Raw genomic sequence first — 13,432 nt, 5'->3', positions numbered from 1 at the left:
ACAATATAAAAATAATAACGAAAAAATAAAACTTCTTTTTTATTTATAGTTGTGGCCATGCAGGTATTTTACTCTCCGCCAGGAGGTGCTGCAGGACTCTGCGCACACGTACCTCCCACACCCTTGCTCATGAGATTGAGACGCCCATCTCTTTCTCAGCTCTACAGCTGTGCAGCCACAAGATGGCAACACAACATTATTATGTCCGACCCCCTCCACAGAGGTTAACAGATACCGTGACGAAAGTGTTCTCCCAAAAGAGTGCAGTCACTCATGTCGGATATGTTGTGAATAATTGATGTTTTTCTGTCACATGCACCAGTGCCGAAATACTATTGCTGCTAGTTACTATAGTAGAGGCATTTCAGCATGTATGTTAAGTAGAATTAAATAATAATAGTAAAAAGAATATTAAGCTATCATTACTAAGGATGTTTCATGAAACGTTTCACATAAATTTATCTTCTTTGGAGACGTAATATAGTGATTGTTACACTTTGTATGAAATACAGCACAGCGGACCAGCCCTATAAATTCATGCTTTGCCCTGCTTGTTTACCAAGCTGTCAATCAGGGATATAGTAATAATAGGAAATCACCCTCCACTTTTCCAGTTAAAATATAGATAATAACAGCCTTATCTACTGTCAGATGGCAGCAGGGTGTGAAAGGGCATTTCAAAAACTATCATTAGCCCACCGCTCCATTTTCACACAATACTGAAATTTTAACCAACAAAACGGGATGCTTGATAATTCTTAATTCCTAGGTCTGCACTTTTGCAAGAATATGAATTAATCTAACTGTTATTGTGCAGTTAAAAATGCACATATAAAAATGAAGTTTCAATCTTATTTCAAACCTGTGATATCAGTTATCTCTTAAATTGGAAAACAGATCAATGAAAGACACATACACATGCACCACAAGAAAGCTAAGGACAATTTTACAAGATTTAATTTATTAACTATTATACAGTTCACATAAGGCCTTCATCTTCAAACCTATTCTCAGTCAGACAAATTCCATGGTTTGCTCCTGGTGCACAGTACATAAACTTTCACGTTTCAGCTATTTCACTTTAGTATTGGTTTTTCTTCTCGTACTAATTTCATGTTTTAAAACAGGGAGAGGCTTTCATCCTTTTCCCTTGGTGTGTTTTTTTTTTTTTTTTTTTTTAAATCATGCACTAAACTTAAGTGGCCTTGAACCATTCACAAAAATTGTAAAAATGGACTTTCAATCATTGAAATACACACTAGAAATGTTTTCTACCATTGACTAAAGGGTGGTGATCCCCAACATACAAATAAACAACCATTATAGAGTAGTATGCACTCACTTTTTGCTCACTGAATGGCAGATTTGCCAAAGTTGTGTCAGATGTCAAGTGATGCAGTAACATTATATACTCCCAGGAATCGCGTTATAATGGGACAGTTGCTTGGTTGGTTCGGTGAAAGTCGAAATGTTTACAGCTTCGAGCTCCGAGCGGTTTGAGAGGAGCCCTCATTTTAGTCTAACAGATAAAATGACTGACTTCCAACAGCATTACGATTCCAAAAGTACCAGTTATTGATGATCCCAAATACGAATACCACCAATGATCCGACTATTCTGGTCTTTGTTGCAACCAAGAACCACAACAGAGCCACAATCCTCCAGAGCTTGCATGTCTGTTTGTCCATTTTTTTTTCTCACCCTCCCCCATTGAAGAGACAGTGCTTCCTCTCACAAGTTTAATGGTTAAAGTTATCAGGCCTTCATTGACAGTGCTACCACTGAAAATGTGCTGCTTGTTTTCAGTGAAAATGGAGGACAATACTCCAGCACGAAACTAACTAGAGCAGGTAAACGGCCACTGGTGCTTCCTGAATGTATTCCATCCACAAGTATTTCACGTCTACTGGTCAATGTAAAGCAGGACTAGCTGTAACAGTGCGTTGAGAATACTAAACCTCCCAAGTTAAAGGTCCTTAATATTACATGAATACAAAGAGCTCGGTTTGATAAGACAGCCACAGCAACACATCCAGCAGCCTATCGTGTTTCAAGCATTTGGTTTTCATAGACACCAGATGGTAATGTAAATTTGTGTTACGGCGTGACTAGGTTACACATTCAAAAATGGCAACATTTCTCCTTCACTTGACTGATGGCAGGCAAAGCCTTCTCTGATATTATGGCCTAATTAACCCAGATGTCCCTAAATATCTACTCTTATCAACCAACAGCTAGAAAGAGGACAAACAAGACTAGTTATCACATGGCTGGATGAATGAGGAACATGAGTAGAATCAGATTTCCCATCGACCTAAAATGGGACCCCTGGATCCACTTAAAAGACCATAAGTTTTTACAAAAGGATCTTGTTTCACAAACCTGCGCCGATGCCACACTCAACCACTAAACAAACAATATGGACAATTAATCAATGTGGCATTTCTTCATATTTAACACTACACTATCAAAAAGTGCTTCAGATAAGTTTGTGGATACAAAAAAAAAAAGTTTGATGTAAACAAAGTTTGATCTGCCAGAGCTCTGTAGAGGCAATGGGTATGGCTGTTTGAGCTGTGAAATTAAAAAATACACAAGAAAACAGCATGTCAAATAACCCTTTTGATGGAAAAAAAAAAAAAAAAAAAAAAAAGAACAACAGTGATCATTAAAGTGCATCCCTGGATGTGTTATCCCCGTCCCTTCCCTCTCCATGCTGACCCCTCAAGTAGAGCCGATGAGAGACACCCAAAAGGCAGACACAGAGGAACCTCTGCTATGTGGAGCAAACTGCTGCCCAAAGGACCTACAGAGGACCAGTCTATAAATCCAGTGGCAGTACTTTCAAGAGAAAAAAAAAACAAACTAAAAAGAGTTTTACACAAAATAAAAACATGGTGGCCACAAATCATTTCTTCCAGCGTGGTGTAGAGGTTTCTATTTCTTGGTAGTGTAGGATAAGTGGTGGCTGTTTGCAGACAAGAGGCTTGCTGTGACAGTAACCCCTGTCCTCCACTCCTGACCTGACATCCAATTCCAGGCGATCACAGGCTCAGAGAACAGAGGAAGCTTCACTGATAATGGTAACCTGCCCCTATGCACACAAGTATGAACACAAACGGCAGGTTGGGGAAGTTTCTTAAACACTTTCTATCTCCCGTCTTCATAATCTAGGTTGTCCATGATCAAAAATGTGATGTGCAAGTGCACATGTTTTGTTTCTTTTATAGTGTGTGTTGGTGATAAGGTCCAGCATCATCATGGGCACACATGGTTTCATTGTCTCTCACAGTGTCTCCTGTTCAGCAGGGGAATGATGGGTGTGGGGGTGCTGGTGGAGGGGAGGGAGCAGAGACTGCAGGGGAGACTGCGGGGTGGTGGGCGGGGACTGCTGCAGGGGGCTGAAGTGTGCAGTGGTGTGGGGAGGCGAGGAGCGGTAACAAGAGTAGGCAGAGCTCCCGCTGAGGGTGGTGGTTGGGGAGGCGGGGAGGCCCGCAAGGCCAGTGGGGGATTCGAGGAGGGGCTGGTTGTAGAAGAAGAATGCACACTGGTGGATGAAGGTCTCAATGATTGTCTGGTAGGTGCGTGTGGCAGTCAGGGCGTCCATAGTGGTGAAGTCTGGCCTCATCAGCGTGGGCCAGAAACAGATGGACAAGTTTTCACTGGTCATCAAGTTCAACCTGCTCAACTGGCCCACCCTGGGAAAATAAACCAATTTATTCATCCTCATCATATGGTGGGAAAATAACAGAAGAGTAACAATACATGAAAGTGATTAAAAGGTCCCAGATTGTATAAATACACATCTCCGTTGCTTTTTTTTTTAATTTTTTTTTATCATAGCAGGTCTAGGTGCTATATAAATACTGTGAAAGTTTCAAAACACTCAGTCCACAGAGAAATGCACACAGCCTGCATTCAGCAACTGTGCTTTTTGGATTTCAGTACATTTGTGAGGTCACAAACCTGCCCTGGTGTCATAGGTGCACCCTTAGCATGGCCCACTGTCTAATCTTTTATGTGGAATAAAGCACAAAGCTAGCAAGCTACAAGATTTAAGGAAACCTGTTGATGGCCTGGACGTGCGTCAGTCATTAAAGAATCAGAAGAGAGAGTCATTGATATCAAAGAGCCTTAAAGATACAGACACAAAATAACCTGTTCTTGATAGAGCTGGAGAGAGAGGCTTAAGAAAGGAGATGTAAAACTATATTGAGATGGTTCTTGGTATCTAAAACCACAAAAATATATTTTTATTGACATGAAGAATGCAAATAAAGTAATTGAGAAGTGTAAAAAATAAAATATGGGACCTTTAAATGGAGAAAGGAAAAGTAGAAGGGGAACTTACTTGTGTAAGTGGCTCACTACATATTTGAAGACATCATAGTTCTCCCTGGGGAACTTCCTCAGGACATCCTTCATGGTATATAGCCTCTGTTCTCTGTCATTGATTTCTGCACACACAAGTTTTTATCATTAAAACTCATCATTGCACACAGTAATTTAGAGCTGAAATGTCTCTATCATAAAAAAAATTATTGTCAAGACTAAAAATCTAAAACAGAGTAAAGCAGGGCTGCCAAAACCTTCCCTGCCCTCTTCCCTCCTAAAGAAATAATCGTTTTATGTTGTAGTAACGACCCTCCCAGCCCAGCAGTGTTTGCTTACTGAAAGCATCCAGTAGGTCCACCTGCAGAGCACAAGGCACCAGGGGCTCAGGCAGCTCAGAGAAGAAACTTTTGAGGCCTCCAGCCACAGTGTTTATGGAGAAGTCTTTCTCCACTAGGTCTAGTCCGTGGTCTACAAAAGGAGAACAACAGAGTTAAAGGGATCGAGGGTGAAAATGAACCCGTCAGTAGCAGCTGTCATCAGGACTGAACAATCAGTTACATGTCACTTTCCTTTTGGCACCACTCTGTTTGTGTTTTGATTAGGCAGTCACATAATTAAATATCAAACAGCTGGTTCAAACAAGTATGATGAGCCACTCACCCTGTTCAAACTGCCGCTGCATGCTTTCCATCTCTGACTTGTTGCCACTTACGCGGTACAAACCTTCTGTATTCAGGCCTGAGGGGAAAAGAGCGCAGTAGAGAACAAGGGGGAAGACGTGGGTGGGAGTGTCACAGCAGGGAAACAAGCGAAGCACTAACACTTCAGTAGCCTCTTTGCAAACAGATGTAAAAATATAGAGACTGGCAGTTTATGTAAGAGTACTCAACTTAATACAACCTTGTATTACTTTCACATTGTGGTCATGAATAGGCGCAGGGGTTTAGGGGACCTAACAATAGACATGTTTAAGATAACTAATCACCAACATATTATTTTCCTTAAAGATATGTACATAGGGTGAAAAATATAAACTGCTAAATGGCCATTGTCAGTATTTCCTCAAATAAAACTTTAAATTCCATTTTGCATGCATCAGATTTACAGCGGCACAACACGGACAGTTAAAAGGAGGTTTAAAGACAAAAGGAACCTACCTGTTGTCTCAATGAAGCGGACACACTTCTCGATAAAGAGAGGGATAGGTCTGTCTGGGGATACCACATTCACTAGGGGCACCCCAAAGTAATTGCTCTCCAAAGGCTTGGGAATAGCTGGACGGGGCTTTGGTCTTGTTTTCTGTGAAAGAAGAGAGACAAAAGACTCTATAAGTGTCTCAAACGGATAGTTAGCCCAAGTGGCAGGCCATGTGTTGTGTGCCATTAGCAGCAAATCAGGAATCCCTCACGTTCAATCCAAAACTTGATGTGTAGATCCTCCCGAGGCATTATAACAGTTTAAACATGCTCACTCAGCAATGACTTTAAAATATGTGTGATAGTGCTACACAGAATACTAATGTCTAAAGGCTGTATTAATGAAATTAATGTAGTTCCTTGTGAAGGCAATAGCTGTTGCAAGAACATGTAATTAACAAACAACATTTCTGTTAGAGATTATGGACAAATATATTTTTAAAAACAGAGCTTTTATAGATTAAAACAGAAAAAAGGGTGGTATAGTACACACCTTGGCTGTTCGTCGCAGGCTCTTCAGAATGTTCCTCTTCTTTGGGTCCTCACTCTCCTCGTTAACAAGACTCTCACCTTTCAGCGTCCCAAAGTCATCTTCTTTGGACTTCGGAAGTGCTCCCATCTCATCGTCGCTGCCTATGAAGCTTGTGCGGAAGCTGCTGAACTTGCCCAGCCGCTTGGAACGGTCACGGTAAAGACGAGGCTTCACCCCAATGGCCGAGAACTTCCTCCTTCGCTCCAAAGAGCTGCTGTCCGCTTCGCTGTCTGAGCCATTTCCATTGGAGTGCATCCTGTTGGAGTTGCGGATGGTGATGATTTTACCTTGCGTGCTGTCATGTGGTACCGAGTAGATGATCTCCTCATTGCTAGGGCGGGGTTTTGAAACGGCGTCAATGGGTTCAGCATAGTCTGAGGGATCATAGCCCACGTCCCCGCCAGGAACCCAGGTAACAGCAGAGGGCAGGGAGCGACGATGACCGAGTGTATCAATATATGGGTTACGGCTCACCTTCCGGAAGTCAAAAGTGACTCCTGGTTTGACTCTCACTTGGGGGGGTACTTTGTTGTTGAGTTTGTTCTCAAAGTCCCTGATATCTGAGATGACAGAAATGTCACTGGAATCCAAGTCAGGCAGGTTGAAGCCCCCACTGTGAGAAGTGAGTGTGCCATCATAGTATGGTGGAGACGGCTCCACATCATCCTCTGAATCCAGGAACATGGTGACAGGACTGGGAGAGCTGCAGCGTGGCGAGTACACATTTTCATTGGTGCATGCTTCAGCAACATTATCGTACATGTGTGTGGCCTCCACAATGTTGCGTTTCTCCACCACCTCCATCAGAAAAGAATGGAACATTTCTATCCTGTGCAGGCCTCCCACCACCCCTCCGGATCCACAAACCACACTATTGAAACGACCCTCAATCTCATGGGCTAGTTCCTCACCCTGGATGAGCTGTTCACAGGCGTAGTCGCTGTCAGTCAGCTCTGCCTGGCTATCTCCCACTGCCAAAAGCTGAATTGGTATGATGTCCTGAACCTCACACAAGAATGCACACAGGGTCTCCAGGGAGGCTTTTCGGGTGACTGAGTACACGGCAATGTACCCGTGCACTAACCTGCTCTTCCGCAAAGTGAAGGAGGCATGGTATGAGAGCAGCGACAGCTCGATAGCCAGCTTGTGTCCACCAACTGTCTGCTCCAGCAACACAGAGGTGCCACTATTAGACATGGGCCTGCAGTGCTGATGCATTAGGAAAGGGGACAGGAGCTGCTCAATGTCATATGAGTCTCCACACATTAAGCACATGACAATGCGAAGGTCTGCCTCTGGAGCTGGCTGATGAGGAGAGTCTCTTAGACCTGGAGGCTCTGGAAGGAGAGGCGGGGAGCTGCTACTAAACGATGTGCTCCTCCTAATATCCAGAAGGCCCCTCAGCACCTGGTTAATTTGAGTCTCATTGACATTATGGCCGTAGCCCACACCAGGGGAGGCAGGGTCTAAAAAGCTACACTGCAGTCTCCTTGCAACCTGCTGTCCCTGTGTTATTAGGTTTAAGGCAGTGTCTCCACCTATTTCAACATAAGATCCTACACCTCTTTTAGTGACTAAAAGCAGCGATGTTGGCAATTGTGCCAGCTGGCTATCCCTTCGACCTAGAGTTGATTCCCTAAGTCGCTCAAGGCTTTCAACCACATAGGAGAGGGACTCTTTTGAATTATACAGACACAGACATCCATGAGGGGTGAAAGTAGGGGTGTGGAAGGAATTTACTGGAAGACGTACATTTCCCTCAATGGGCCGCAGCGTCAATTCATACATCTTCCCATCTAGCACATACCAGTCATCGTTTGTGCAGAGAGCCCTAATCTCATTGGCGAATTCTCTGGCCAGTCCATCCTTCCCCAGTATGACAAGGTTTATTCTGTCAGCCTTGGTTTCTCCAAAATGAGCCTTGACATCGAAAAAGGGGTAACATGTGGGGAAACGTGAAGCTAAGAGTTGTTCGATCTTAGAGTCGCCACAGTGAGGGCTGTTCGGGCAGGTCTCCTTGGTGGGGTGATACACGAAGTGGATATGCTTCAGTACAAGAGCATCTCTTTCAGCAGGAAGCTTTTGTAGCACCTTGAACCTCTGTTCCTCCCCCAAAACCTCCTGTATCGCCCCCATCTTCTCCTTGCTTGGCTTGGCATCCACTTCAAGCTCATAAAAAAGCTCAGAGTACTCCAGTAAAAGCTCCTGGAAGTCTTCCTTAGCACGGTCAATGATCTCCTTCTGATGGCGGTTGTACAGGTCCAAGTATTCTGCCTCCTCAAGCCACTGGTAGAACTCTTCATTCATGATGAAGCTGCGGGCCTCCTCCCAAGGTTTACCAGGTGTCACAAAGGGGGAGCAAGCTAACTTATGCTTAAACTCCTGTCTCATCTCGGCCCGTCTGCACTCATTACGCAGATGTTCCAGATGGGCATTAAAGATTTCCTCCGCTTCAGCAGTCTCCAGTAGGTCTGAAGGGATTCGCTCATCTTCCATGTTATCGATGTGAGACGTGTCCTCCCATGGTGAGTCCTCCAGAACAACGAACCAGTGGGCAAAGTGCTGCTTGGACTCCAGGACTTTCTGCACCCCAGACCAGCTCAGCTGATCTATCTCATCCAGGTCAGGCACCAATGAGCTAAGTGCTAAAGGAAGAGTGCTCAAGTATATTTTGCGACGCCTCTCGATATGTTCCTGCTTCAGACGATAGACATGCTGTTGGAAAAGCTTCTTGCATTTAGCCGTTCCCTCCAAGAAGACATACTCTTTGTACTCTGGGGAGGTGTTCATGCGTCGACTGGTGTTTAACCAGGTTTCATTATGATTCTTTACTATACGGTTGATGAGCCATTCGTAGCGATCCTTGGCAGAAGCGATCTGCTGACTCTGGAGTTTTAGGGCTTCAAAGTACGGGATGATCTTGGGCTTGCCCCTACCCTTATCAATAAGCTGAACCAAAGTGAGGAAGGCGAGGTCCACATTTATATTTGAGCGTGCGGATGTCTCAACAACAGGTAGACTCTTTTTCGTGATAGCAAAGGTATGTGCATCTTTGATGTAGCGTTCGACTCCTTCGTCACATTTGGTGAGGACCAGCACAATGGGCTTCTTTGTCTTGCTCAGCTGACCATACAGGTTTGTGATAAATTTCAGCTGGTCATCAAAGTTACGATTCATGCCCCGGCTCACATCAACACAAAGCAGGAAGCCATCAACCTGCAGTTTTCCCTCTGGCATTTGTTTTTGCTCAAAGTCTTGCTCCAGACCCAACTGATCTGTACAGAAGTACATGAGCTTCTCTGCTGAGGCCAGCTTGGTTGCAGCTGCTCGTTTGATATAGGGCTGCATGGCAGTGCTACGGTGTGGCTGAAATGTCTGATCATCAATGAATTCAGTTTGCTCCACAACATGCATTCTGCACTCAGGCCCCTCCTCCAAAACCCGTGCCACCTCCCCCCAAAACAGAAAGTGATCATTATTAACAACTCGACCCCCAAAGTCACTGGTGCTCAACACTGATGTGTGATCCAGGTAGAAGTCATCAGCACTAGGTCGCACAAACCTATTACACAAGCAGGATTTTCCAACTCCACATTGACCCTTCTCCTTCTCTGTTCCTGACAAACCCACCACAATGAGGTTGTAAATGGGAGATCGGGCATCTTGTTTTTTCGCCATCATAGGCTGCTGACACTCATCCTGCCATAAACAGGCACTGTATAAAGGAGTTCACTTGAATGTTTGTCCATAAAGTTGCTGATACACAGAGGAGATCAGATTTCTCTTTCTTCTGCTGGCCTTCACTTACAATAAATAAAGATGGAGGTTTTTTCGTTCAGTCCTTGTATGAATCAAATCCTGTAAAAACAAAAAAAACACAAAAGAACAAAAAGGAGATCAGACAAACTGAGCAATCAGAAGAAAAAAAAAAGCATTTTAATTTAAAGGGGCAAAAAGTAGAAAAACAATAATGGGGCAAATCTAAGACCCTTAACCCTAGGAAATATTAAGCAACTATGATAAAAATAAAACAGATCAACATGATACATTATCCTCTAAAAGACATAATCGTCAACTTGCATATGGCAGTATATCTCTATCCAGCTTAATAGCTGAGTGATCTGTAATAATAAAGGATTATAAAAATGAGAAGAGGCACAGTTTACTCCATTTTGTGAAAATTCTGTTTGTTTAGAAAAACTATACCAAAGGAATGTATTATCTCAATGGTAAAGGCCATGTATAATATTTAAGAGTAATCAATGTTGGCTCTTTGATTCCAAGACTGTGGCCTTGTTCATTTATTTGAGTCTGATCATTTACATTTAAGCAATTCATTATAATTTGTGTGAAATCACTGCATTAATATTATTACTCCAGAAACTGAGTTGTTGTCAAACACCTTTATAGTTTTTGGCATCGGATCTAGCCACCAGCAAAAGCGTAATGAAGACAAATTTACAAGAGTAGCAGTGCTGACCGGTCATAATATCTCCTGGCAGGGGCCAAAGACTTTAGCTATAATGTAGTGTTGGCCAAAATTAAGAAAATAATTTCAGATAAGGCAGAGCACTGATTTTTGAAAATGTCATTAAAATGATTGCCTGATATGCGACAACTATTCTCTTTGTTGAATCAATCTGCTGATTATTTTGTCAAACAATTTAGTTTAATCATCATGCATCCCATTTTCCATGAACACAAGGTGGCACATTGTGAAAAGCGGCACTATGTGATTTCACCGTTTTTAAATTTCACTTTGATTGTTCTTTTACTATTAAAATTGGTGAGTCCTTCATCAATCAACTAGTTTACTGATCCAATTATTTCAGCACTGGTCCACTGACCTCAAGAATTCCTATAATATCAAACACATAAAAACGTTCATCCTGGGAAAACATTGTGGGAGTGGTGATCTTTAAATGACAGTGTCAGCTGATCAGTCAGTGGGGTGACAAGCATTAAGATGACTATATTGTAGGCACCTCAGTCTCCATTTTTTTGGGCCCACCTAAACACGCTCTCAGCCTAAATGAAACAGCAGCTGTCAGCTACGTCTGCATGGACAAACTGAATGAAGACCTGAGTCCGCCACACGTGCAATCTATGCCAAAGGACAGTGACTCTGCTCACCCTGTTACTGTCCATGCTTCCATTTTTAGAGCACTGATTAATGCTTTCATCGTTATAGACTGATGCAACTCTCACACAATAGCTCATAACTGCAAAAATGACCAACTGCAGACTCTTCCCAATGTATAATAAGACTCCCTGGAGTCACACACCCTGACAAAAAAAAAAAAAAAAAGATGAATTACAGGATTTTATTGCCATGATTAACCTGTCACATGAAGTGACCACACATTAGAGGCAAAACAGCTCCGGTAGGGTCAAAAGCGCCCATGGGCAGTGCACACACCGCTCAGCTGAGCTAGGCCTGATACCCAAATGAGTAGACAAGTTATTTGCAGATTAAAAAAAAAAAAATTAAAAAAAAACAAGCTGCCCTATGTGGCACCATCAAAAACAGCTCAATAAAACAGCTCACCTCCGGTCGGTTTTCGTCTACAAAACCTACTTAGTTGGACAAGATTTTGTAACGTTACAGTGCAGCACAGGATTAACAGTTAACATGGGCTTCAGGGTGCACAGAGAGGGGCTGACCACGCCAGGCCTGCTGTCGACATAATGAAATTGCAGCGCCAATGTCTGGGATAGCCTACCTTCTCCACGCCGACACGCAATGTTTAAAGGGAAATGTATTTACCCAGCTGTCTAGCAGTCGATAGTTTCACAAGGAAAGAGCTGATAAAGCAGAGCAGGGAGAGCATGGAGGATACATACCATCGCATTTCTCTCTTTCTCCGCTTACATCTGTCAGGCCAGCGCTTGCCGCAGCCCTCGCCGCCTGATGTGTTTAGGCGAAAGCCGCAGAAGATAGTACGGCTCGTATCTAGTCACGGATAATACTGATATTTACTGCAATTTGTGCGACGGGGTCGTTAGACGTACAAATCCATTACCCATGTCTGGATTCTCGTGTTCTGCATCACTGTTTTTCGTTGCAATTTAAACACGGGGAAGCAAGAAATATAAATGTCCCGAACAATAGAGCAAAACCAAATTTTGTTCTTGCAAGGGTTTGTTTTTCCTTCGTGCGAAATTCAGGCGGATCTCAATCTGCTCGGTCGTCTTCGTCTCGGTTCACCACGTTGCTTTTTCAATAATTATTCTGTCCATTGTTGTGCCCACATAAACGCCGAGCCGGGCCGCGCACATGAGACAACGGCGAGTTTGTTGCGATCGTCGTGGTGTTTCGTCTGAAAATATGCCTCCACCGCAACAAAAAACTGCTCATGCCCCCGATCGATTTGTGAGCAGATTGCGTGTGTGAAAGTGGTATTTCTGTCAGCGTAAACCGATAATGGCGGCGGCCCTCCTCCCCGGACCTAGTTGTCTTTTCTTTGGGAAAGGGAGCTGTGGAGACAGAAGCAGCGGAGAGGGACTCACCCAGCGGCGCTCTCACACAACTGCAGCAGGTCGCCTCCTGCAAAGCTCACCACGAACTGCTGCTACCAATGCAGGTCTCCATACTCCCCCAACAAAAAAAAGAAGAAGAAGAAAAAAAAAAGAGGGATCATTTATCAGCATTCGGTCCCTATTTCAAAAGCACGTTTGTTCAGTACTTGACCGAAGAGTATCCGATCCTGACTAAAGTATCCACGTTATTGTTGCGTTACACCGGATAAAAGTTAGGCTGCTTCTGCATCTCATCTGCAACCTTTGTGTGTCCTATAGTTTGATGTGAGCTAACCGACAACATTGCTCCTCTGAGCGTTTTAGAACGACAATATCACACAAAGTGGTAACTCGTATATTTTATTTCATTTATAGGTCTATAGAGATGTCAGGAGTACTCAAAACAGTTTAATGGCATTACTCAAAGAGTTTTCATGTGACATTAGCTGGTAGCATGTATTGGTAGGCTACATAGCCTATCGATAGATCTTATATCTAGATCCACATATCTGCATGGATGGATGGATGGATGGATGGATGGATGGGTGGGTGGATGGATAGATAGATAGATAGATAGATAGATAGATAGATAGATAGATAGATAGATAGATAGATAGATAGATAGATAAAAGCTGGGAAAAAATTTAATTCAAACTTCTTTGATTTTTGTTGTTGCTGTTAATTCCTTTTTTTTTTTTTTTTTTTTTTTTTTTTTTTTTAATGCTAGCAAGTAATATTAAATTTACATTCTCCAAAATCTCCTTTTCATTCTTTTTGGCTGCACCTATGGTGAGAAGTGGAAATTGCAGCTTTGTTTAAGGACTTCACTTCCCAGAGATCCAAGCAGTGT

At 43.1% G+C, this 13,432-nt stretch overlaps 1 protein-coding gene across 2 annotated transcripts; it reads right to left on the bottom strand.

The window, feature by feature from the left end:
* Positions 1–939: 939 nt before the first annotated feature.
* arhgap35b (Rho GTPase activating protein 35b) lies at positions 940–12,667 on the bottom strand. Of its 2 annotated transcripts, none has more exons than XM_069700472.1 (7): positions 12,574–12,667; positions 6,025–9,921; positions 5,493–5,634; positions 4,996–5,073; positions 4,672–4,803; positions 4,352–4,457; positions 940–3,698 (listed from the first exon to the last, which is right to left on the bottom strand). In XM_069700472.1, exons 2-7 carry the CDS (start codon positions 9,742–9,744, stop codon positions 3,287–3,289), a joined length of 4,590 nt encoding a protein of 1,529 aa, XP_069556573.1. In that variant the 5' UTR covers positions 9,745–9,921; positions 12,574–12,667; the 3' UTR covers positions 940–3,286. The 2 variants fall into 2 exon arrangements, with proteins under 2 accessions (XP_069556573.1, XP_069556572.1); XM_069700471.1 differs by lacking the exon at positions 12,574–12,667 and adding an exon at positions 11,908–12,559.
* Positions 12,668–13,432: the final 765 nt, after the last annotated feature.

Source organism: Brachyistius frenatus, unplaced genomic scaffold (assembly GCF_029030835.1).
Source record: "Brachyistius frenatus isolate BFR_SWC_R1_liver_20210118 unplaced genomic scaffold, ASM2903083v1 Contig_34, whole genome shotgun sequence".
Taxonomy (NCBI): domain Eukaryota; kingdom Metazoa; phylum Chordata; class Actinopteri; family Embiotocidae; genus Brachyistius; species Brachyistius frenatus.
The sequence above is the reverse complement of the archived record's forward strand: the minus strand, read 5'-3'. Positions and strand labels throughout refer to the sequence as shown.